The sequence below is a fragment of the Rhea pennata genome, chromosome 3 (genome assembly GCF_028389875.1).
Source record: "Rhea pennata isolate bPtePen1 chromosome 3, bPtePen1.pri, whole genome shotgun sequence".
Lineage (NCBI taxonomy): Eukaryota > Metazoa > Chordata > Aves > Rheiformes > Rheidae > Rhea > Rhea pennata.
The window spans coordinates 103,361,924-103,388,131 of record NC_084665.1 but is presented as its reverse complement, the minus strand read 5'-3'; the positions used below and the strand labels follow the sequence as shown (position 1 = coordinate 103,388,131).

The following is a 26,208-nucleotide window of genomic DNA, read 5'->3' as shown; positions in this document are numbered from 1 at the left end:
ACTTGAATAACAGTTCAATTAGTTCACCACCCAGATGTTCAATGGTATTCAAATTAGAAGACTACAGCAAAATGTTTCTCATGCTTCCAGGAGCATGGTTATCATCTGCTACCATGAAACTTTTCCTAGCTGCTATCAAATCTTTCTTATTAAGTTTTATCTAATTATAAGTCCATTCCCCTTCTGTCCTTTCATTCTGGAATTTGATATTTATTCTAATTTTCTTTTAATCTATTGACTTTGTAAGGGAAATTTATCTATTCCATTTTCATATACAGGGATTTCCTCATCCAATTTTGTTTCGGTAGCTGATGAGATTCCAGAACTGATTATTAAATTCAGTAGGCTGCTCCAAATTGTCAGAAATATTACCTTCCTCCATTTTAGCTTGTTCAATAATTCTGTGCTGCATGACATACTTAATAATGCTTTTATGTAGTGGTTAAATATTGGTCAATTATTCTCAGATAGTTTCCAGTATTTCTTCTTATTTATTATGAGCAATTTTTTCAACACAGTCATAATTCCTTAATCCAGGAGAATATATATTATTATGGTACCATGTATATTCATTTTATAAAGTATTAATAGATGCAGTGTATACATTCATTGCCTTAACACTTCAGATTTAAGATTCCTTATTGCAGATATAGATTGTGGAAGTTAGTGTGACTGTAAAGGCTGGCTTTTATTGCAATAAGTGAAGACATTCCCTTGGGCAGTGTCTTATACGAAAAGTCTCCTCGGCTTACAGGTCCTGCAATTACTATGGTATCATTTAGCAGGAAGAGCTCACTTGTTGAAGGGTTACCAGGTTTATGCTGTGCATATTTAGGGTTTCCTGGGGTATAGTTTAGCCCTTAAAAAACAGTATGTCTTGTTGTCTTGGCACAGCTTCTTCTGGCATGTTTGTGCTCTCACTTTAGAATTACAAATATGTTTTGTACTTGTTTTTGTTTTGTGACATGTCAATACTCCCTGATATTAAATTGTAATAGTTTTTCACTCTCCTGAAGAAGACACTTGTGTTTAAAAAGTAGGTTCATAATCTAAGCCAAAGCCACGTGCAAGTCATGTATGTGGAAACTGGATGGTATGATTTTATTTTACAGAGTGTCATAATCTTTTCAGAGTGTCAAATAATAGAAGAATAGATGTTTGAATGAAGTTTTTAGGGAATAGAGTCAATTTCCCTGCGTTCAAATTGCTTAGTCAAAAGTTAGGTAATAATTTGTAGCCTCTCAGTTTTACAGTTCAACTTAGCACACTAATTCACATTGATATACTTTATTCAAATTGCATATTCCCTAGTTTTTAACCTTAGCATTATAATAACTTGGAATATTTTGAGACGATAATTGCTTTCTTCAAAGCATAAAACTGTAAGGGTTGATAATATACTTGCACACTATAATTAGTTTTGCCAAATCCTAATTAGAATAGACCTAAGAAAAAAAGGCACTCATGAAAGAGATGATTACTGTTTTATTATTGTATTGTAAGACTGTGGAGAGGGGGACAAGAGCTCTTATATGCCTGCAAACTGTCAAACACATTGCTCTACAAATGACGAGAAGAATGAGAAACAAACTAGATGTTCTGATTTAAGTTACTTCTGAGAAAATTTCTCATTCTGATACCACAGTTCTGCAGAAGGTGTTGTTTACTGAATAAGAAAATAAGTACTTGCCTTGAATCTCATTTACAGAAGGGCTACTTTCTGCTGAACTAGTAGAGTGAGATGGGATGATATTACAAGTTTCTCACCTAAAGCTATGTTTAACACAATGGAAATGGTATCAGAGTTCTGGACGCTGATGGCACAGCTGCCTTGGATTTTACTTAAAATAAAAAATATGGTAGCTTTGGACCTTGTTTGTATCAGCAAAACCAAGATCTCTTAAAAGTACAGTAACGTGTAACTTGGCTGTGCTCAGTCACCTCCCGTGAAAGAGTTATCCATCAGGCTGCATCACTTAGTTCAAGATAGCCTTGTGCTTTTAACCCACAGAGCAGTACTAATGAAAACTTTATATGCATGACCACAGAAGTGAGATGTGGGATGCTTAACAGTTCCACAGAGTCCGTCTATGCTAACATTTCTGTTTTTCTTTTTTCTCCAGTTAATTTCTACTCTTTCTACCTCTGATCATCTTTCCTCTAAAACACCTGCTGTCCACTTAGTTTCTCCAACTAATCCGAAAGTAGCGTGTGGTGACATGGTTAACCTGAATCAAGCCTCTTCACTGGAAGATTCCCATAACAACTGGCAGTCACCAACTGGGTCTTCTAAACAAGATTCATCTCTCTACTTTCAGTCTACTTTTCATAGTCCACCTCGTTCCATGTCTAGTATATCCTCCTCTGCATCAAATAGTTGTTACTCCAGTTCTCAGTTATATAGTAACTTACAAACACCAAGCCTCCATACCCCTGGTTGTGTTTACAAAACAGCAGAATTCACCACGTTCTCTGTTCCATCAAAAAGCCCAAGTCCCTCCTCAGGTCTTCCACGCTCAGCTGGAATTCAAGCACCACCTGCTCAGCCTTTACCCCCCAGTTCTTCCAAAAGATTGAATGCTTTATGTCCCATCCCTGTACATATAGTAGCACATTCACTATCTCCTAGCCCCAAACCTTTGTCCCCACCCTCTCTTTATGGTTCCTCTTCAACCATAGGTAGTGTGAGTGAGTCTTACACACAAATGTCTTCTGGAGGAAATCCAGTAAAGTCAGGAATTAAACCCCCTCTGCCAACCAGACTTACTCTCTTAACTGCTATTTTGAGGTCAGGCTCTTCTCAGCAGAGACCACTCTCCCCTGCTTCTTGTCCCACATTTTCTCCTACCTCCCTTGGTTCCTCAACACTCACAGTAGATCAGAAGTTCAAAACAACTCCTCCAACCCCAAAGAAATATGTCTCAAGTCCGTCTGTTGGGCCTGATTCTCCAAGCAGAGAGGAGTGCTGGCTTTCAGGATTTGCTCGCCAGGTGCCTTTATCCTCACAGCCTCACTCCACCCCTCGGGCTAGGTCACTTTCTCCTAAAAAGCACCTTTCCCTCAGAACACTTTCTCCAGATTCATTAAGACCTCTGTCATCCCCTATTGCTTCCCACAGAAAATCAGCTGCGTCTCCACATTTACAGCCTACGCTACCTATTTCTGCGATGCCTCCTCGTGCCCCGATACACTCTTCTCTTTCTCACCCTCCCTCTCCTCCAGAAGAGGTGCGTTATCCTCTCTCCAGATCCCGAGGACCTCAGAGATCACAGAGAGTGCATATTTACTCACCTATCTTTACCTGTCAGTCATATCCTTTGCTTTCTTCTAGACAGAGTGGCATGGTCTCTCCCACTCTAGAAAAGCACTTGTCTCCCTCCCCAAGTCTTTCACATTCAGCTTTTAGATCTAAATCATATTCATCCCACAAATCTAATCAGGAGCTGAGAGCCTCATCTCCTACCCATCCAAATGTCTCAAAGCAGTCATCTCCCTCATGGTCTGGTACTATTTCACCTATTCCCCAGACTTATAATATTAGTTCCCAGCCACTGCAGCTTAATTCCTCATCAATGTACACAAATTATAGGTCTAATTCCTACTCTCCAAGACCTGAGCAATCTGCCACCTCACCAGTATTAAAGTGTAGATCTCCTGTCTCAGACAAGCCACCACGCACACTGCTATCAAGACCCAGAGAGCTGACTTCACCACAATCTTTTTCCCTGCCTCCCGACCATGAAAACATCAAACCCAAGGTACTCTTAGTGCATGCTTATTTTCTAATAGTTCTTTGTCCCCATAGGGAAAAATGGCATCCATGCTGTACAATGATAGCAAAATGAATGAGGGGGGTTAAAATGTTAAAGCAGAGTTGCTATCTTGATAGTGAAGACTTTAAATGTTAACATACCAAGTTGTTAGTGACATATTCTGCATTATGGAGGAAGAAACTAGGGATGATTTAGCATAAAAATAAAATACATTGTAAACAGGTAGGAGATATTACTGAAAATGGATTTGTGTCCAGTGGCTTTAAATAAATTTCATGCACTTTATTATTTTTGAAGCTCACCTAATACAATGGTGTGCCAAAAATAAACCATAAAACATCTTCTGTACATGCTAAAACAATGTAAATTCATACACATTCCCCTTGGAAATTGTGAAAGTACAGTAATTTTAGGTGTAGGGCTGAGCTAGAAGCAGCTTAAGCTGATTTACTTAAATTGGCTGTTATGATAATTAATTTGTGAAGTGCCAGGTGTGCCAGTGCTCCTTGGTGCTGCCCCCTGCCCTGGAGGTGGCCTGGCCAGGGCCCCTGGCAGCTCTGCTCCTCTGGGGTGGACCCTGCCTCCTGGCCTGGTGCTCAGCCTCAGCAGGGGCTCTGCTTCTGCATCCCCTGCTTTTGTGTCCCCTGGTCTTGTGTCCTGCCATAGGAGGTGATCAATGCCTTGCTAGCCAGGGTCTGAGCTCCTGGCCACCCTGTTCTGGTCGCCTGGCTGCCCCTCTTCTGTGTGCTCCTCTGCTGGCTTGCCTGGCAAAGTCCTGACTTTCTTCAGTGCTTCTCTGATCTCGTGCTTGACAGAGAGCAAGAGTTAAAAAACCCACAAGCTTCCAATGACATGTGCTACTGCAAATATGAAAGTCTCACACTTGGTGAATGAGCCAGACTCCCACTGCTTGTCATCTGTGAGGAGGGGGAAGAGTCCCAGCAGAGTGAGAATGAGCAACGATGGCAACTGCTGCAGGAGGGCTTGGATTCCAGCCACGTTTTAAACATAAAGATAAATTTCAAGAATAAGCATGAGAAGGAAAGGAAAGTAGATAAAAAATATGCAGTAGATAGGTCCCTGTGAAAACAAAAGGAACTGCTAAGCACAGAGGGGGCTGTGGCAGAAGACAGTAGAGCTGCAGAAGGCTTTCCAGCCTCTTTTGTCTTGTCCCTGCTTCCTTTACATTTCCTCTTGCTGCTATCTGAGCTCTCCTCTGGCAGACAGAGCACAGTACCCATCACAGAAAGGTTATCATAGTTTATTGATTTGTTTGGTTGCAGCACAAATGTACAGCCTGGTCTGCCAGATCAAGTTGTGTCAGATGTGTTTGTAACAGCTTGGTCATGGCAGGGGTGACTTGAACTACTTGGAAAATGTTAATTAAAAATGAGAGGTTTGAATCAGCACAAAGCAGCAATTGTCACAAATGCTTTTTTTAATAAAATAAACAACCCCAAAGGGACCATTGTACCATGCACAGCTGTACCATGTTGCTACACCCTGTCAGTATTACTTGATGAAATAAAATGAGAAATGAAATTGTAGAAATCCCAAGAAAATAATTCCCTGAAACAAAATTCAGAGGCATGATTGGGCCTGCAGCATGCAATGCGGTTGCAGTTTCTGCTAGAATCAATGCATGGTGCACTGTCAGATTCCCTGGTGAGAGGAAAGGTCTGAGTTCCTCCAGCTCTGACTGTGACACACATAACCATTGCCTAGATTTATATTTGCAGAAGCACCTTTTCTCTCTACCTACTGTCAATTTTCTTGCTAGTTCTGCTTTTTGAATGATACAATGACACTCTCAAAACTGCCCCACCACCCCTTTGAGATTGGGAGAGTAGCTTAATAGACCTGGTTAGGCTGGTGCAATTTTTAATTATACAGCAAAAGTTGATTCTATTGGGGATATGAAAGATATGAAATCTCTAAATCAAATGCAGCCAGGAATTCAGCGCAGAATAGATCACTCTTGGCTTTAAAATGTGAGGCTGTGAATTGATGCAGTTAATAATAGCATGCATTCAACACTCTCCTTCCCCCTGCTTTCCTTTATTTGCATATGTAGTTTATGAAATAGCTCAACAAACTTCTGTTTTGCTCATTTGTTAATGTTACCAAACTCTCTGTCTATTCTCTAATCTCAAATCTCAGTATATTTCCAGAGAAAAAAAGTAAAAGATTGAGAAGAGACAACATTAACATTTGAAGTAGCATTTAGGTCTGTTTACTACCAATCCACCCAGCGTTAGAATTAGATGAAGAGCAGGTTGCTTCATCAGATGACTGTTGATGCATGACAACATTTTCGCATGGACAGTGTTGCTAAGTGAACATCAAGGGAAAAGTGTAATATCTAGAAGTGCTTGACTTCTGCCTGTGTAATTTTGCAACCTTAACATTGGTTGAGGCAACATTAAGAAGACATCTATTAAATCTGAATTTTTTGAAGTAGAGTTTTGACATTGAAGGTAAAACTGTTTCCTTAGCACAATATCAAAGCAATTATGCTCTTGCATGTTTTGCAAAAAGCATTGTTTTGTAGACAACTTTTATGTGTATGTGTATGCATGTGCCAGTTCATGGAAATCAAAGAATAGCCTATGAACTTATTTAAGTATTTGCATCTGTGTATATACATATAAATAAATACTTTCAGATGCTTTATATATTAGAACATTTATGCTCTTGTTTGCCAGTGTTGTACTTTTTAAAAATGGGCTGTCATCCCTATATATTCTTTGATTTTTCCTATTAAATTTAATACAGGGTGCATACAGAGCTACACAAATCAGCTTGCCAACAAAACTAATTGTAACAACATGGACCTCAGCACAGCTGATAAACCTACCACAAAGCAGGAAAGATTAGTCATGAGGAGCTCTACACTGCCATGGTTAGTTGCTGGTTTTAAGCCTTTATAGGTCTGTGTCTAGCACACTGTAGCAATGCCCTGTGGGTGTCCTTAGTGCTCATTTGAGCACAGAGTACAGGACATTTTTGCAACTACTCCCCAGGTTGATACTAGCCTCAGTTTTGGTTATGGAATTGTATGCTTCTGTTTGGGCCATAGTGCAGGCCAGATGACATGACTATCTGTGGCCATTTGAAAGTGCTCCTGGATTCCTAGGAACCAGATAATTAAATATATTTAGGCATTGAAGAATGCATGGATGATAGACTTCTGGGTCCTGAAAATTATACCCAGTATTTGCAAAGTGCTTTAACATTACATGCAACATACCTGCTATTAAAGAATAATATCAGTGGTTAAATAAGTGGTGTCTTTCATTATTATGAATGAAAGTATTTTCACTAGGAATTGCAGGTTTGGAGTATTATTAATTCATTGTACTTATGTGCCAGTATTTAGGCAGCTGAAGGAGAGTAGAGGAATATAGCTTGAATTTAATTGCATGTGCCCCAGTAGTTCCAAAAGTCATAGAATCATAGAATCAATAAGGTTGGAAGGGACCTCTGGAGATCATCTAGTCCAACCTCCTTGCTCAGCAGGGTCACCTACAGCACTTTAGACAGGGTCCAGACGGACCTTGAAGATCTCCAGAGAAGGAGACTCCACAGCCTCTCTGGGCAACCTGTGCCAGGGCTCCATCACTCTCACAGGGAAGAAATTCCCCCTCATGGTCAGGCAGAACTTCCTGTGCTTCAACTTTTGCCCATCGCCTCAAAGACAGTGTGTACAGGTTTTAAAAGTGTCCAATCTTCTACTCTTCTTGCAATAGTCAGTATTTTTCTACTGATTGCCCCAAGAACATAACCAGACTCTGAACAGTAATAAATACCAAAGTAAAGGAAATTAAATTATTGACACTAACTATTTCAAGTAAGGCAGTATAATGTGTCAAGAAACAAATTCCTGTAGAAGAGTAACTTAATTAAGTATTTTCCATTCATCTTAAACACCTTGATTTTGATAAATGCACTTTGTTTACAGGTTCTACAGTACATGGAAGTGCTAAGGCAAATTAGAACAGAATACTAACCCTCACATTTTAATAGTCTAATATGTCTTGGTTTAGTTCATAAACCAGTACGACTAGCATCAAAGGAGTCACAGTATACTCATTAGAGATGTAGAAGACCAAGAGCTTATGAAGAAGTAGCATTTCATTTGAATGTTCATTTGATTGATTGAATATCAATTATAAGTGAACAAGGGTACATTTTGTGGATATGCCAATTTAAGAGTTTGAAATTTAAACCTTGTGCGTTACTTCAGTGCACACTATTTTATGTTTAATGTCCACATATAGATAGAAGTTTCTATACACAAATATGTATGAGTACCTACACGTTTATGGCAGAGTACTGGTTTATAAATTCAAAGAGAAGAATTCAGCTTATATAAATTTTTACAGTTGAAAGTTAGACGTTTGAGCACAATCTAGGCAATTCTGTTATTTTCAAAGGAATGGATGGAGTCTCTAAGGGTGATTCATTCTATCTGTTCTAGATACCTATTTTAGGGTGAGAGGACTTACTCTGTTGAAACACTTGTTTCTGTCTTTTAACTGTGAAAGCATTAGATCTGACTGAAGCACCTGAAAGGCAGATATCTAAGTTAGAATAGATAAATCTCATCTAAATTACAAAATAGGTGCATTTCTGACATTGCGCTGATCTGCTTTAACAGACTGTACATTCAGTATGATTATTGTGATTATTCTATCCACTTCTTGAAGACTGACAGTTTCCAAATTCTGACTAAAAATAAATATGAGTAACTCTCAAGCAAATATAACTTTACATATAGAAAGAATTAAGGTGGTGCCCTACAATGTTTTCACAGAGATACAAGGACCAGGTTAATTTCCTTTATCTAACATAAAATACAGGCTCCAATGAAGTCACCAAGACAGGAAAATAGTGACAAATAAACCACCCAAAGTGCAGTGTTCTGCTCAGCCTTTTATCTATAATCACTGGTGTTCCCAGCTGCAGACAGACAGCACTCCAGTAAAAAAACAGAACTCACTAAATTCTAACTTTAGTTCTGGGTGAATATCACAAAAAATATTCAACATCTAACTTAAAAATATTTCTGTGTGAATTTGCAGAAGTCAAAGTTTTTCATTGGAAAATTGCTGAAAGGGGAAAACATGTTGCAAATACATATTTAAGTGGTTTCCAGCAGTCATGTGACTAAGAGTCCTTGCTCTTGGACTTTTGTAAGTATAGAAAATTCTAAATGGACACTTAAAAATAGCTGAATTTACAATCTGTGATTGCAAAGGAAAAGTGGAAAGTATGGTTTCTAAGAGTTAGAAATCACCAGGCAAATTAGCATACTCCAAAATATAAATTGTTTAAAATGAATAATTTTTAAACTTGATCTCAGAATTTTTGTGCCCCCAAAACATACACTTTATATGAGGTGGATTGTCAGCTCTGTACTTCCATTTCACTATAAAAGTTCCTATAGTTGTCCTGAAATATTTCCGTGGTAGATTTACTTATTCAGGAGGCGAAAGGCAGTTCCTTATGACTTAAATGATCTGTCCACTTGCATAAGTAATTCAGAAAATAAAGATCCTGATCTGTCTCATTAAAGCCAATCACAGAAATGCCTCTGACTTCAGCACCCAGGAACACACCGTGCAGCAGCAGTTCAAGGTGCAGGTTCTGGCTTTGCATTATCATTTCAAATCAAAAGACAACTTGGAAAAACCCCACAGCCTGTCCTGATTTTCCTGTAAGGAGAGTACTAGAAAGCAGTCAAAATCACTGAAGAAATTATAAACTGGTACAAAGATTTCACTTAGTCCTAGCTCAGTCCTAAATGCAAAAGTTGTATGCTACAGTCCTTTAAAATCTTAATAGAAACATGGCTGAAATAACTTTTTGAAGTAATGTGTAAGCATTGTGTTACTGCAATGTGCTTGTGAGACAATTAGAATCATCTTTCGTCCTGTCGTACCTTTCCCCTTTCTTCCCTCTCTCTCCGTTTGCCTCTTCTGTCTTTTTTTTTTACTTCTTTTCCTGCTTTCTGGTTTACCCCTTTTAGCAGTACAAGATCAAGACAAGCTACAAGGCATTTGCAGCAATCCCTACAAACACATTACTATTGGAGCAGAAGGTTAGTGTTTGCTCGAAGACATGGAAATTGCATTATGTATTTGAGACCGTTCAACTTTATGTACATATTCCGACGTTTCTGTTGCGGATATTGAAGAATGTAAACTCTGTGAACTAACTGCTCAGGATTATAATTTGAACCATTTCTTAGGGTCAAGCATTTTTAATGGATATCAAAGTCTTCACCAATCTGTCTTACTTTTAAAAAATTTGCTGTAAAAGTCTCTCCTAAATGAATTATCAATTATGGCAATATCTAAAAGTCTGCTTTGTTGTTTGAAAATGTCTAGAGCGTTGCTTGTCATTTGATATTACGTAGTGAATATTTGATGGCTGTGCTTACACTAACAGATTTAATAACATGAGGAAACATTCCTGGTACTGGATTTTGATCAGGAATATTGTTAAGCTGTGAGAACAGCCCAGGCCGTTCTCCCAGTTCGGAGTAACAATCCTTCTCTGTAGGAAAAGAGAACAGTTCCAGGGAACAGGCTGTAGTGCATTTAATTTACTAGTATGGACACAGCCAGTAAAGGCTGGATTGTGTAGTCCTTATTTTGATAATGTAACCTTGGAACTCAATTGAAAATATAAATTTTGTATAGAAGGATCAAAGTACCCACTTATGCCTATTTTTTGAAGATTTTGCCCAAATGAGCTTTGCACAACGGATAGCTAATTATGTTTAACAAAAATTTCCTGTGATTAGCAATGAGAATGAAGTGCCAAATATATGAGAGACATATTCAGCGACTCTGGCATCTAGTTTACTGTTTTATCATTAAAATCATTTTTGTGGATCTAGTTGAGGAGCTTAGCATCTGATAACTTTCTACAAAATCAAGTATCCCTAACTACACATCTGAACATGTATTTGCCTGCTCAGCTCAGCCAGTTCCACTAGGAGTCTGCAGAGCCTAAAGACATTGGAGAATGTGAGTTTAGTTCTGCATAAAGAATTTTGAAGGTGATCATTTTGTCCTTGAAATATTATTAATTGTGACCGAGCAGTTATTGGTTAACTGATATAAATTAGAACTTTTTTGGGGGGAAAATAAGACACACTTTTTTTTCCAGCATTCTTTTGCTCTTGAATGAGTCTTCATCATTTGCATGAAATCTGAGTCTTCCCTTACCGAAATCTTGAATGCACCAACTATGGCTATTTCTGCAATAGCATGTAATGTGGTCAGGTAGAAATGACTCTGTAGAGCAAAATAGGTGGATCAGGGGATTCTATGTCCCCGTGTTATGTATTTTTGAAGGGTTTAGTTTGGGCAGAGTACCTGTTAGTGGCTGGAAGCATTAAGCGAACTCCTGAAATGCATCTTCAGGGTTAACTGCAGCTGAAAGGAAGCCAGTTTGTGCACTCCAAGGCTGCTCCACGCTGCAAACCAAAGCCTGGGAGGTGAGTTTGAGCAGCAGGTTCACTGGAAAGCCTGCATGTGATCCAAACTGGTGAGTTAAAGCCAGCTATCTGACTGCACCATTTTGGCAGGAAGGCAATCCATCTGAGGGAGGGTCTTACCAACTCTCTCGCATGTTTACATTTACTAGCTCCATGTAACTTATCTTTAATACATAAAATGGAATCAAAGAGTCTAATACCTAAATTAGGAAAAAAATGAAGGTAATGACTCAAATGACACCTGTGTTTAGATAGGGGCTTGTGGTTGTCAACTATTTCATTGAAAATGCTAGCTTTGTCATTTCCTTTGTTAGAGATAGCACAGTCATGCAAAAGGAGTAGGAATTTCATTTTCCAGTACAGATTTGCCTCCGAACAAGGCTCTTGACTTACTTGCATTGTAACTTACACCTCTCAGCATAGCCTGACTACAGCTGTTGTATAAGCTGCATTTCTCCGGGCATCAGGACAGAGACTATGACAATTCTGGTGTACAATCCCTTTCCTGCTTTCTCTCATCTTAAGGATTATAGATAATAATCTACTGATTCACACCAGCAGCTAATTAGACTACTCCGAAACTAATCCACTTGTGTTAGCTGACTTACCTTTATAGAATGGTTCTTAAGGAGTCACACAGCACACACAAGCTCCATTCCACGCAGTATTAATATCCAAGGATTCTGCACAAGTATCAAGGGAGGGAACAGGGAAGGAACTCATGTCACATTGTAGCTCAATGACAGGGATTATGTTGCTGCCATTTTATAAAAATACTAGATCAAAGAGAGAAAGATTCTAGATCACAAGATTTTTACTACATAAATGATGGTTTATTAACATATGATTTTAGGATAAAGACTACTCAGAGAAGAAGTTTTTGACTACCTTTCTTTTGCAAGGAAGACAGTTCTGCAATGCACAGATATTACTGAACTGAATGCATGGTTAGGAATATATCATCTGCCTAAATGCTAGAAAAGTATTGTGCTATGTAGTTGAACTGGAAATGCACATTCTCAGAAGTCAGTGCTTTCCCACTGTTTAAATGGAAAAACTAGTTTCTGATTGTTTCTCATGATCAGTCAAATTAATTAATATAATTATATTACTTCATTTGTCTCATCTTGAGAAATGATCAGAATTCTGATGTGGATGTTCAGGGTGACGATTCTTGTGGAGTATGAATTAAATCACATGATAGATACTGACACTGATACCAGAACAAAATCTTATTAATCCAATTTTCTTAAGCCATAATAAATTGTGGGTTTTTTTTTTCAGTTACTTTCCCTAGCATAGGTTAACTCCTTAATAGAGACATCCCTTTAATAAAGCGGCTTACATACTTTAACAAAACCAACATAAATGGACATGCTTCTCTTACGTGTAGAGCAGAAACTGTGCCTCTCCCTTGAGAAATAGCATGCCTTTGGTCATTAACTGAAGGTAATCTATAGTTGTTCATGTAATTTCAGAAGGAATTTAGGCTATGCTCACAGGTTAGGAAATTCTGTCCTGGAAATCTGTCCTTGAAAAGATTCAATAGTTTTTGTGGGTGAAGGAGATCTTAAAGCATAGCCAGAAGGTCCATTTTGGCTAACTATGGTTTCAGGCCACAGAAGGATAATATTACAATATTGATTACTTCAGCCCTTTAGGTTATAGTATCCAGTGGCTAGAAGAGGAAGCTGGACAGTTTTAATCAAGACATAAAGCAAAAAAATCTTAACAGAGAGGTTTAATTAACCACCAGAAACTTTAAAGAGACTGAAATAGGCTCTCTATCACTAACATTGAAAAATCAAGACAGAACACTTTTTTTGGCACTTCAGACAGTAATTCCTTTTCAAAAGTAATATATATATCATATAGAGAATTTATGTATCAGATGTCTATAAAAGAGATTTTACTCAAAATAGATTATGATGAAGGCTCTATTCCACGGAACTAAGATAAATTCCTAACTCTAAGTGGAAAGTCCCTTAAGCAGATCCTGCTTTGCCTTCAGAATTACATCAAATTTGAAGTGTAACCTCAAAACTCCATTATACAATTTTTGGGATTACAAAAAAAAAAAAAAAAAAAAAAAAAAAAAAAAAAAAAACCTTTTCTGAACAGTTAATGTGAGGGTTGTGCAGGAGAACCTGGGATTGCTGCCCTTATCCAGATATACATCCCACCTGCACTCTCATCTAGATGATAAGGAAACCTGAGTATGCAGGCTTGGGGAGTTTGATGGTATTCTGGTCAAAGCTCATCCAGATTTGGACTGTGGTGAAACCAGGATGATGTGATGTGCCATGAGGTATAACAGGTTGTGGGTGGAGGGGCACAAATGAAAGCATTGTTGCCTACTCTGACTTATATTTATTAACTAATTATAAATAGATGACTATGATTTTTACATAATATGAAGAAAAAAAAAATCTTTCTTGATGAAGAAATATGTTACGTCATTGGTTTTGTGGCTATGTTTTATCTTTTCTCTTGTCAAATTGCCATTTGTCTAACTTCAAGAAAGTCTAAAACAGTCTTTCCAGATGACTTTACACTTCTAGAAAAGCTCCAAAGATCTAGGAATTGCATCTCATTATGTACACAGAAGACTGGCTGGCAGTGCAGTGTATTTTCCTCATCAAAAATCCAGAGGATCTGAAATGCATTTTCCTCCTCTTGCTGGAGAAAAATGAGTTAATTTCATGAAAAAAATGAGAAATACATTTAGCTGAGGAAATGTGGCAGTGATCCACTGCATTGGAGAACCAGCTTCTAGTTCCTGTCTTGAGGGAGTTTTTATCTATTGTATTATTAAATATCCTCTGGTATAGGGATAGGTCAAGTCAAATGCAGATTCAAGTTCCTCCTTGAAATCACACAGCAGGAACTTGGACACCAAGTTTCTCCTGTCTCAGATGAGAGACCTAACTGCTGGACTGTTGTCTATTATCAAGCATGTCAAGTTCTGACAACACTTTATGAAGAATATTTTGATAAAAATAGATTCATTTTTTCCCCAATTACTTCTGATGTGCATTAGGTGAATTTCTTGCATCAAGATTACATATTTGTATCAAAAAAAGAGTGCATCTAGAGCCGAGCCTAGTGGTAAGAAAGTAAGGAAATCATTTGTGCAGTCCTAGATGGTTTTAGTTGGACTTTGTTCATCTGTGACAAAAGCAGAGCTTGCCAATGCAGGAGCAAGCTCTGAGCTCCCTTTTTCTTTCAAACATGTGGTAACTTTTAATATTTTTTTTTCATAAGAGGAAAAGTAGTCAGACTTTTTTGGTTGCATCTCCTAGGATCTTTAAGGAATAGTTAAGAGAACTGATAGTAAGTGAATTTCCATTATACAGAAGGCATTTTTTTAATGGGCTGAAGGCTTTTAATGGGCACAGGGTTTTGGTGAGTCACACAGTAAGAAGGAAGCTGTGGTAGATCCAACTTACAGTATTTTTTTTTCTTCCTATGATTGCTGTGGTTCATTGGCAGATAAAACATTGTTCAAAATTTTCTACATTTTGTCAAGGCCTTTCATTCTTTTACCAAAATATCAGAGCTGGTTTTCAGATCTTTTACCAGTAACATTTCTGCTCTGATAGAGCTTTAGCAACCAAATAGCTTGGGGGAAAGAGGAGGAGGCACTGTAGTCATCACTGACGTCAATGGCATGTATGCACCACATGCCCAAAGCTGCCTTTCCGAAGGATAAAATTAACAGTTCAGCAAGTGGCTATTTTATCTGCACATTTAAATTCTATCATAAATACATTTTTATTCTCTAAATTACACTATTATTTTAAATTGTGGTCCCACTATTGCTTTTCATATATAATCAAAAATTGGAATGTCTAAATAGGAATGAACTGCATTTGGTATTAAACTATCTGCATAAGGAGCACAGTTTGAATTCTGTTGATAGCACTAATCAACAATTGCTGATAACACTAATATTCTAAATTAATCATACCATATTGATTAATAGCATGATAAGTCTAGTAATGAGTTTAGAAATGTCAGTAGTACTTTTTAATCTTACATTTTTCTCTATGTGGAAATGTAAAAAGAATGCACTGCTAGAAAAATTATTAAGTTGCTTTTCGAAACTACCAATATGTTAAATAGAACCATTTCTTCTAGAGACTAGCTCTTCCTGAAATCTAGTTTTCTCTATCGCTTCTCTTTATTTGGAGGGCTCAGATTGTTCACTTGGAAAAAAAGAGATAAAACACAGTGAAAAAACTATGTGGATCACTTCAAAATTTTTCTCCCTCAAAGGTTCAAAAAGGAAACGAACACTGCAAAATTCTCTAGAATGGCCCCTGTGTTGTGGTGGCTTTCCAGAGAGATTATTGAACTCAGAGTCCTTGTTGGTGCACTCACCTGAGTTCTTCTGTAAATGTAGGCTCCAAACTTCAAAGACCTACATCATTCTTTTGCTTTTTTCCTTTTGAATTACAACTGCCCTACAGGTTTCTCTGGAGTTGGAGGGGAGGGAAGAAATGTGTTTGGGAAGAAACTACCTCTTCATTTTTTCTTACTGTACGCTCTGGCATAAGACACGGTGTTCCATAAATGTACTTCTGTGATGGCAGGTTTGTGGGTAGTATTAAAAATAATAACAAAAGTAAACTATCACCACCTTTTCAGTTATGAATACCTAGAGGTATGCTGTCAATAGCTGGGCAAGAAGAGGAGAAAAACATCTGTATTCGGTAAAATTATATTCAAAAAGAATTACATCATTACATACTTATTTTCTTTTTGTTAAAGATTTTGCAATTTTCTTTTCAGCTCTGTGTATGCCTTCTGTGATTGGCAGCCCTGATGTGCACCACACTGAGATCAGTTTGTTGCCACAGAATCCCACAGGCCTGAAAAAGTGGAATATTCCTAGCTTTACAGGAACACTCCTTTTTGCTCTTATTATCGTTTATTTTTGCCTATAACTAATAAAATGAAAATTCAGAAAAACATAATGTGTTAAACAAAAAAACGCACAAACCCTGCCAATCCCCCCCCCTTCGTCCAGCTTCAGGCATCAGCAGGATTCCAGAGTAATTTTTGGTCTCGGCATGGAGTCTATTTGAAAATGATTTCAAAGCAAAAATGGGTGACGGCAGTGAGAGTGTGCCTTAGACTCTGGAAGAAGATTAAAAGGGAACTGAGTGCTGAAGTGAAGTTTGGCTTTTGTAGATGTTCTGAATTTCCTGATAAAGCTGAGGGATCTGCAGACTGATTCTCACTATTCTCAAACTTGCTCCAAGCATGGGTATTGGAAGGCTGGAGATATATTCAAACAAACAGAAGCCTTTGTGTTGTTTTGGAGAGTTTATGGACACTGTCTAGGGTACCTGCCAGTCATGTTTTAGTATGATATAACAAGTGTATTAGCACACATTTCCCTTTATACAAATTTGATTTCAGGCTAAAATCTAAAAATATCAAGCACTGTATTTTTTGCCACATGGGAGCTCTATCAGTTGACACTTTTTAAAGAAAACGACTACTGAAGGAAACTAAGAGGCCTCCCCTTCACTTGGACCCTGCCTTGTTCCCCTGCCTAGGGCCAGCAGCTTTCCTCCAATGCCGCGTAGCAGGCAGACACCTACTACCTCCACGGCACACAGTACACATTCACTGTGCTATCTTCTTTGGAGGGAGTGAGCTGTCCTCTCAAAGGAGAGGACAAACTAACCTGGTAGCTTCTGATCTCTAAAAATAGAGAGAAATCACCTAGTTTTTCTTTCCATGAAATTCTCACTCTCTCTGCAAAAAACCCCTTCTAATTCAGGATCAGAGGATGGTAACCTGAAAAATCTTACCAGGCTTGTAATTTCTTTTTTTTTCCTGATCAAATGAAAAGGTCCCTATATGGAAGTGCAATATTGCAAAAAAAAAATGTTTGTTTGCTTGTTTGCTTTAATTTTGAATTCGGTATAACACTGCCATCTTTTTGACTGTAGGCATTAGAAGAGCCAGCCAAGCCTGCTTTGACTGAAGACCCCACTTTGGACACTCATTCAGAGGTGATACTGTTATATCTATTCCAAATCTCTTCCAGTTCTGTATTTGAAAACACAAGGTAAAGGCTAACTGGGTGATACTTCTTCCTTTTTCAGATGTGCTCCCCTGCCCAACTCAGACAACAAACAGAAGAGTTGTGTGCTGTCATCGATCAGGTCCTACAGGATCCATTGACTATGGTAATCCACCAGTATGCAAGACTGACTTTCTCTGTTCCTCTCTTTTCTGCTTATCGTTAATGAATTCCGTGCTCTGTTGAAAATCATTTTTCAGCGCCGATGTGAATCTTCTCCAAGTTTCTTGCAGACAGCTACGGAGTCAGATGTTGGTAAGGTAAGTGAAAAAGATTACCTGAATATCAAAAAAATCTGTCCGGATGGTCATCAAAGCAAATCAAAACATGACTGTAAAGACAACAGAAAGCTGCAGTTAAAGGGTGCAACATCAGTGGAAGTGTTTGGTGTTTTAAAAGATACGGAAGAACAGAGAGGTAACCCTGGAGCCACTGCAGTCTTTATTGCAGGATCCTTTCCTGAAGTCAGAACAAGTCATATAATGAAAGAGAAACTGTATATTAAAGTTTCAAAGGCTAGGATCCACAAGTAAGAAATCCTTCATACCTTGCCTTCCATATTGCAGAATCTCTGGCCCAGATTTTGTCCCATCCGTGGGTTATTACTACAGAGGAGGCAAGGTTTCTAGCTTCAGTGACTGAAAACAGCATTCAGAACAATTTTTTTTTTCATATTCAGTATTGATTTTCAAATACAGAGATTATTTAAATGAATAAATAGAAGCTCTTAAGTGCTGATTTCCTTTTAACTCTGGTCACTCACAGCAGAATCTGTCTTCAACATCCATTTACCCTGAATAAGTAGTGAGTGGCAGGGATAACTTTCCATTTGGGTGTTAAACTTCTGATTGAAATATACTCTATTAGTGTGACTTTCAGATTTGGACATGAAACGAGAGGATAGACCTATACTCTATGTGCCCCAGGTAAATTTAACTGGGCAGCTGGGTAGCTACAGGAAAGCAAAAATTGCAGAAATCCAAAAGAAAATTAGAGGAAAGGGATTTTTGGCAGAGGGATGCATCAAAAACCTTTCCAAGTCAATAACCTTAACCTCTTCTACACAATGTCCAATCCACTATGCAAAAATAGGGCACAGAAGTAGCATTCTTGAATGTGTATATTTTATATACTCTTCAAATTTAATTTTCATTTTTTGAAATTACTTCTGTCAAATAGTGTGCAGTGGTGAATCAAGCTCTAGGCAGATGAAAGAGGGATATAGGACAGAGGCTGAGAAAGCAGACAGAGACTTGTACTGAGGAAATGTTTTCCAGTGCCCACCCTGAATTCAGTGTGGTTAAGATGCTGCTACCAAGTTAGAATTTTGAGCTAGAGCATCCAAAACCTTCTTCCTTCAGCATACTCTCTTGGGTGGAAAGCACCCAATAGGTGCTTTAATAAGCAATAAGTAAATCAAATAAAGAGGAAAATGAGCTTAACAGAATGCAGTGTAGGGTATAAAACTAAAGATTGTAATGACTTTCAATGCTCAGAATAAGAGATTAAAACATTTAAACCAAGGGTAAAAGAGAAACAGAGATGGGAAGAAAAAAGTATGTTACATATAAATTGACAGTTGACACTGTCTCCCATAACATCCTCCTAGAGAAGCTCAGGAAGTGTGGGTTAGAGGAGTGGACAGTGAGGTGGACAGAGAAGTGGCTGAAAGGCAGAGCTCAGAGGGTCATCATCAGTGGCGTGGAGTCCAGCTGGAGGCCTGTGGCTAGTGGTGTCCCCCAGGGCTCAGTACTGGGTCCCAACCTGTTCAACTTCTTCATCAATGACCTGGATGAGGGGACGGAGTGTCTCCTCAGCAAGTTTGCTGAGGACACCAAGCTGGGAGGAGTGGCTGACACACCTGAGGGCTGTGCTGCCATTCAGAGAGACCTGGACAGGCTGGAGAGTTGGGCAGAGAGGAACCTCCTGAGGTTCAACAAGGGCAAGTGCAGAGTCCTGCACCTAGGAAGAAATAACCCTAGGCACCAGGACAAGCTGGGGGCTGACCTTGTGGAGAGCAGCTCTGCAGAGAAAGATCTGGGAGTGCTGGTAGATGACAGATTGACCATGAGCCAGCAATGTGCCCTTGTGGCCACGAAGGCCAATGGTCTCCAGGGGTGCATTAGGAAGAGTGTCACCAGCAGGTCGAGGGAGGTGATCCTGCCCCTCTCCTCAGCCCTGGGAAGGCCTCATCTCGAGTCCTGTGTCCAGTTCTGGGCTCCCCACTACAACAGAGACATGGAGCTACTGGGGAGAGTCCAGCGTAGGGCTACGAGGATGATCAGAGGGCTGGAGCACCTGCCCTATGAGGAACGGCTGCGAGAGCTGGGCCTCTTCAGCCTGGGGAAGAGAAGACTGAGGGGGGATCTTATCAATGTGTACAAGTACCTGAAGGGAGGGTGTCAAGGGGACAGGGACAAACTCTTTTCAGTTGTCCCGTGTGACAGGACAAGAGGCAATGGGCAGAAATTGAAGCACAGGAAGTTCCGCCTGAGCGTGAGGGGGAATTTCTTCCCTGTGAGAGTGACGGAGCACTGGGACAGGTTGCCCAGAGAGGTTGTGGAGTCTCCTTCTCTGGAGATCTTCAAGGCCTGCCTGGATGCAACCCTGTCTAACATGCTGCAGGTGCATATAGTTCATGAATCATTCTGGCCAACTTCGAACTGACGTTTTCTGGAACTGAGTAATTAATTACTTGTCACAATTGTGCAACTCTCTCTGAGTTGCTCCTCAAATCTTTGCTGTTAATGCATGCTTATTTTACATGCAGATGTCAACGTTGCAGAGAGCAGCTGGACGTGAAACAAAATATGTAAGTAATTTTAAAATGACTTTGATATTTTGCATGCAGAAATATCTAATTTTGTATGGATCCTCACCTTGCCGCTATGCTAGAGGAGTCAGCATGTAACAGACACTGGTTTCTACTCATGACATGAGTTGAGCCATGCCTTTAATATGGAGTGAGGAGGGCAGGGCGCTGGCATTTGAGACCTGAAATATTTTGCCACTGCTCTAAAATCCTTCATATCTATAATCTCTTCAATGTGTAATTTTGCCTGTGTGAATTTGATGTTAAAATTAATTCATGTGCACTTTTTGTTGATTTTTGCTTTGAACTCAGGATAGGCACTCAGATACTTGCCAGACAGGTACTGAGGGTCTTAATTATATGGAATTCATCTGCACTGTGGGGGACTTGCTTCATAGAACTCTTTTGGTTATTGACGATCTGAATTTGGGGTTGACCCAAATTTTTCCTTGCAAGGTGTAGAGCTGGCTGAAAATTCACCACTGAGCCTCATGAATAGAAGCTGTTTTGTCACCTCTACAGGCATTCAAACATATAAAGAAATTCTTTATTAAGTCATCAGTTCAATTATTGAAACATTAAACTCAATTATCATTTTAATTCTGGCTAGAACACACAGTTACTGCATGATGTTACATATTCTACTTAAAACTCATCTAGTTATTCGGTAAGAAATGTCTGCCTACTATTCATCATTCAGAATTTCTATTGAATCTCAGATCAAAGCAGTGCCAGGAAAATAGAGACCTTCTAGTTTTATGTCAGCACAATGCTTGACTGATCAGTTCAATTTTGGTTTTTGAATGTGGTGATATGCATATTTTATTGCATACTGTGATTTTCACTTGACAGATTGTGCTGGCTCATATTAATTAGAAAGGAGATTGGAAAAGTGCTTTTTAATGAAATAAAAGATCTTGTGAAAAGAGAATATATACTGCTACCATGCCAGTGCAGATCTCCAGCTCTGAAAACTGTGCCAGGCATATACCTACAACATAAATTTAGGCATCAAACTTGTGTGCCTAATGATACATTTAGTTTTTTTTTTTTAGTTTTGTTTTTTTTTCCTTGCAAAATCACCTTCATAAACTTTTTCTTTCCAATCTCCTTTGGAAATTTCCAGATAACTGAAACAGACCCATATATAAAAAAATCTGTGCAACAATAATGGAGAGGGTTTTGGGCAGGCCAACTTCTCTTATAAGTTGTACAAATGTGTTGAATTTTTTCATGTCAAACAGTAAACCAGATGACTCTTAAAACCTTTTGAATGTTTTTTACTAGCATCTCATTAGATACCCATTCTCATGAACAACCTTTCTGTCTGTGTTAATTTGTTATGTTTGGTCTCCACATACATATATATAAATATGGTGCTCTGCTGTAAGTTATGATGATTTTTAGGAAAATGGCTAAAGTCACTGAGGGAGCTTTTAGGCCTAAGGGAATATCAATAAATTCTATGTAGCCAAAAGGCCTGATTTTTTGAATGTTTCTAACACAGTCTTCCTTCCCTGGGGGAGCTGCCTGCCCTGTGTTTTCCTTTCTTTCTCTGTACCAAGCTGCAATTTCCCCTGAAGGCTTCATCCATGGTGCACTGGTCCCCATGCCCTGCTGTGGTCCTGCCTCTCCCTCACATCCACCAGGATAGGATGGGGCAATGGGGCACCTGAGGGACAGTAGGGTGATCTGAACCACCCTGGTAGCTAACGTAGGCCCTCATGGCTTGTTTTGCCACCTTAGAGTAACACATAAAGACTATTTCTATCCTAGAAGGTAAACCATGCCCACGTTGTCCTCTGCTAGGCGTCTCCTCAGGGGGCCCCAAGGGTGAGAGCCCAGGGTGGTGGTTTTCCATAGAGTTGTTTTCTCTCATTTCCCTCCCTCTTCCCTCCCCTTGAAAAGACCCTCCAAAACAATCCCCTTGGTGGCTTCACCTCGACAGCTCAAGCGGAGCAGTATGCTCCCCGGTATAGTTTGCACCATGCTAGAGGACTCTCTGGAAGAGGAATGGGCCAAAATCACGCACTGGAGTGTACTAACAGTTAAAGAGAAAGGACAATCCCAGGCCAAAGTCTGAACCCATGCGTTTGCTCTCTTGATTCGCAGATATACAGCCCAGGGGCCAATGTTACTTAGTAGTAAGTGCAAGATGTCTGTTTTAAAACAAGATGTTTATTCTGAGCCAATCAAATAATGTGTCTAATAGAAATAGCTGAATATTGTAAGGATATCTACTATCTACTCACGGAAACTGTGAGTTCTCCCAGGAAACTCGCTATCCCACGTCATTGAGCGGTCTTGGAGCTATGATTTCCATCCAGTCATCTTTTAGCAAATCTTTTTTTTATTGTTTTCCCAAAGTAGGCTTTTGTTTATTCAGCTGAATTCATTTTAATATAAAAGATTAATATGGTAGTTTATCAATATAACTATTTCTTTTTATGTATGATGTCTGCTATTTGGTGCTTGTGGAAAAGCAGCCTAGAGTGTGTTCTTGGACAAAAGAAAAAAGTTCAATTTGTTTATCAGTCAGGGATAACAAAATTTGTCATCCTGCTAAAGTACAAATATGTTGAAATAGCTTGCCATTTAAAAATTAAAATAGTCTTGATTTACCTTTTTCTCAATGACTCCTTGACTTTACATCCGCTTTCTATCTTTTCTATAGCCAGAAATGACTGTAAAAATTACAAGGATGTTATAAAAAGTACTGGAAAAGGCCTGACTTTAGTGAAGCTACAGCACTTTGTACCAGTTGAAAATTAAGTACTTACAGTTTTCATTTAACAATTTTTAAACCATATAAAGGTCTTTGATACAATCCCATTCACCATTTTATACTGGTGCATCTCTGTTGCCTTTAGCGATGACACTGTTGATTTGTGGTAATACAAACATAATTGTTCTCTAGATAAATGACTTATGAGTGTTGATTGCCCTAATATATACTTAGTCATTTTATTTCCATTTAATTACTGTCACCAAGAAAAGCTTTTTTTAAATTTTATTTTTAAAGCTCTACAGAATTTATCATTCTGTCATTCAATTCCTGTTACAATTATTTTTTAAGCTACTTCCATTTTTTTAAATTGCAATCATGTATATTATTGAAATTTTTGCTCTATTTTTCAGTTCTGAAAAATCTCTTTTTTTTAAAAAAAATCTCTTTTTAAGTGTCAGATGCAAAATACTGAGAAGTGAAAAATGAGTGAACACGAAGCGGCTAAAAAGGTTCAGGGATGCACACAGACATACAGGAACAAGTAGTTTTTATATTATCTGTGGTCTGCTGTACTTATATACATTTCAGGCGTCTCTGTTAAAATGAAATTTACTCTTAATTTGCAGCAATGAAGTGACAGAGCTTAATTCTAGCAGCTTGTGTCTGCAGTTTGTTCTCAAGTGCTTTGATGTTTACAGGGACCTTAGTTGTCATACTTCATCGATGGTATGTAAGAGAAACTATTGTATGTAAGTGACAACTAGTGCAAAATCTAGTTTACTCAGCCAAGGACAGATGTATTTCTTGTAGATTTAGTGCTAAATTACAGCTGGCCCTGTGCAAGTGAAATGCTTTTCTCCACCAGTGGTCGTGTTCGGAGATGTGAGCGTCGTTGGCCAGGAGTTCAGTGCAATGATTTCTCGGGAAACTGTTCTCACCAAAGTTGCAGGAGTGCAGCCTGCACGTCAAGAGAGTCATTAATCACCTCTGTTCAGCGCTTGTGGGGTCGCATCTGGAGCTCTGTGTCCACTTTTGGGCTCCCCAGCACAAGAAAACACTGATGTGAGCTCGGAGGAGAGTTCCCAAAATGGTTAGGGTGCTGGAGAGTGTTACCGATGAGGAGAGGCTGAAAGAGCTGGAATTACTTCTTTGCTTGGAAATATTCAAAATTAGACGGGACAAGGCCCTGAGCAACATAAGCGAGCTCTCCCCCCTCTCCGGGCAGGGGCTGGACTAGAGCTTGCTCTTCTCTCTCTAGAACTGCTTTTCTGCTTCAAGCCACCAGAAGAGAGTAGAGCTGAGTCAATTGAAATCCCACTGTAGCAGCCCTTCCACGAAGGGTACAGGCTGTAACTGCACTGGCCTCTCTTTACTACAGTTACAACTACATCAAGCCTAACATTATAGCTAGTGCTTTTTTTTACCACTGTATTAGAGAATATTCATTTTTTAGAGTCTCAAGGCCTCTGAATCGTACCCATGTTAAGGAAGGGCGTGTTATTTGTACAGAAGCATTGGATTATCCAGCAGAATCCTATGGAGCTGATCAATGCGGCAGAAATCCTGAACCTCACAACAACAAAGGCAGATTAACACACGGCATTTGACTATCTCAAAAACACATATAAATATACTCCATTCAACCAATTTGTCTATACTTTGAAAATAGGGCTTCTGCTGTTCAATGTAAAAATGTAAAAAAAATGTAAAACCTGGATAGGATTGTTATGTTTTTCATCTTGTAAAGTCAGAGGATGAGAAGACTGGACTGAGCTGTCTGTACTATTCAATGGTGTTAATAATACTGATGTTGCAAAGTAACAAACAACAGTGAGTTCAGAAATGTCAGGATTCACTTTTTCTTTAAAGATGAAAAAGCGAAATTTTGTTGCACTTTGAAAAAAATACCTCTATTCATATTCAGTTATACCTAGAAAAAAACTGGGAATGATAATATTTTAACTTCCTTTATCAGTTGCATATCTTTGTATCAGTGATAAAAGCTTCTGTATCTAAACATACTGTTGTCTATATGTTTTGCCTTCTCTTAAAACAGGCCTCAGAAAAATACGATTGAAATGACGATTGTGAATCCATTACTTTTGCTGGCGTTCAGAAACCATTAATCGTCAGTGAAAATACTTATCCTTTTGGGTTATGTTCTTCCATGATTACTATAAGCACTATGATATTGTGTGTAATAGTGTATATATTTGCTTTTCGCAGGCCAGTCTTTACAAATCAGCACCCGTGGTGACAGAGAGTCAGCCGGTATGTATTGCACAGCTGTGCTATGCCATTTCTTTAAGTCTGTAGAAGCAAAAGATCTATAGTGATTATTGTTTCCCTCATTAGCCCTTTGAAGGAAGGTGCAGCCAATATCCTGCTACAAAGTTGTGCTGCTCCTACAGCTGTATTACTTTCCTCTGTACTGAATATAATATAATGACAATATTTGTAAATACAGTGGACCAAACGACAAACCAGAGAACTTACTGAGTCCTAAGACATATGATAACTTGATAGTCTTCTACTGTTTATCAGCCACTTTTAGTGTTCTCTTTTTTGCAACTTTGTTCATACGCAACAAATTTCTGACATCCTACTTTTTCATACACGCTGCTTTAAATTTAATTTTTAAAGATACATTTTAAAGATACAAAGCTTGGTGAAAAGCAGTAATAAAATCAAACAAACAAAGAAAGACTTTAATTTGAGCTCTGATGACATTTTAGTCCCCTTAGGTTGAAACTTTCTGAAGAAGAGTCAGAGGAGAAGTCGCATAGTCTGTCCTAGTGATCGTGGCCACTAATGAACGCATAGAGAAGTAATGATGAGATGTGTATGAGTTTTTCCTCATTATATTTCAGCTAATGGAATTTTAGGAAGTTCTTCAATCAATTTTTTCAGTTAAGTAATCTCTGAGCAATTTGTCTTTCAAGTTACTTTCTGAACTTTGTTATACTTTATTCTCCACAATGTTCTGTAGCAACAAGATCTACTTTTAATTATGCATTGCGTGAAATAATACTTTCCTTCTTTGTCTGAAGTCAACTGCTTGCCCTCAGTTCTTGTTCTGAAACAGTGAATAATGAAATGTTCTTGCTTCACTTTCTGAGTGACATTCATGAATTTCTACAAATTAACAACCTCTGCTCTTTCAGTCACCTCTTCTACATGCTGAAGAGAAGAAATAGTTTAATCTTTCTTTGAGAGGTATGGACACCGTTCTATACCTTTTAATATTCTTGTTGCCTTTTTCTGTATCTTTTTTTAAGCTTCTGT

At 38.6% G+C, this 26,208-nt stretch overlaps 1 protein-coding gene across 3 annotated transcripts in view; it reads left to right on the top strand.

The window, feature by feature from the left end:
• Positions 1–26,208, top strand: part of MLIP (muscular LMNA interacting protein) — a 118,850-nt gene that overhangs the window by 55,217 nt on the left and 37,425 nt on the right. For 2 of the 3 annotated variants that reach the window (XM_062572922.1, XM_062572921.1), the window contains exons 5-10: positions 9,805–9,876; positions 17,250–17,312; positions 17,406–17,489; positions 17,584–17,643; positions 20,154–20,195; positions 25,150–25,194. In XM_062572922.1, coding sequence (XP_062428906.1) covers positions 9,805–9,876; positions 17,250–17,312; positions 17,406–17,489; positions 17,584–17,643; positions 20,154–20,195; positions 25,150–25,194 — 366 coding nt within the window. Of the gene's footprint in view, positions 1–2,123; positions 3,759–9,804; positions 9,877–17,249; positions 17,313–17,405; positions 17,490–17,583; positions 17,644–20,153; positions 20,196–25,149; positions 25,195–26,208 lie in introns of all 3 variants that reach the window. The other variant, XM_062572923.1, reaches the window with a different exon arrangement.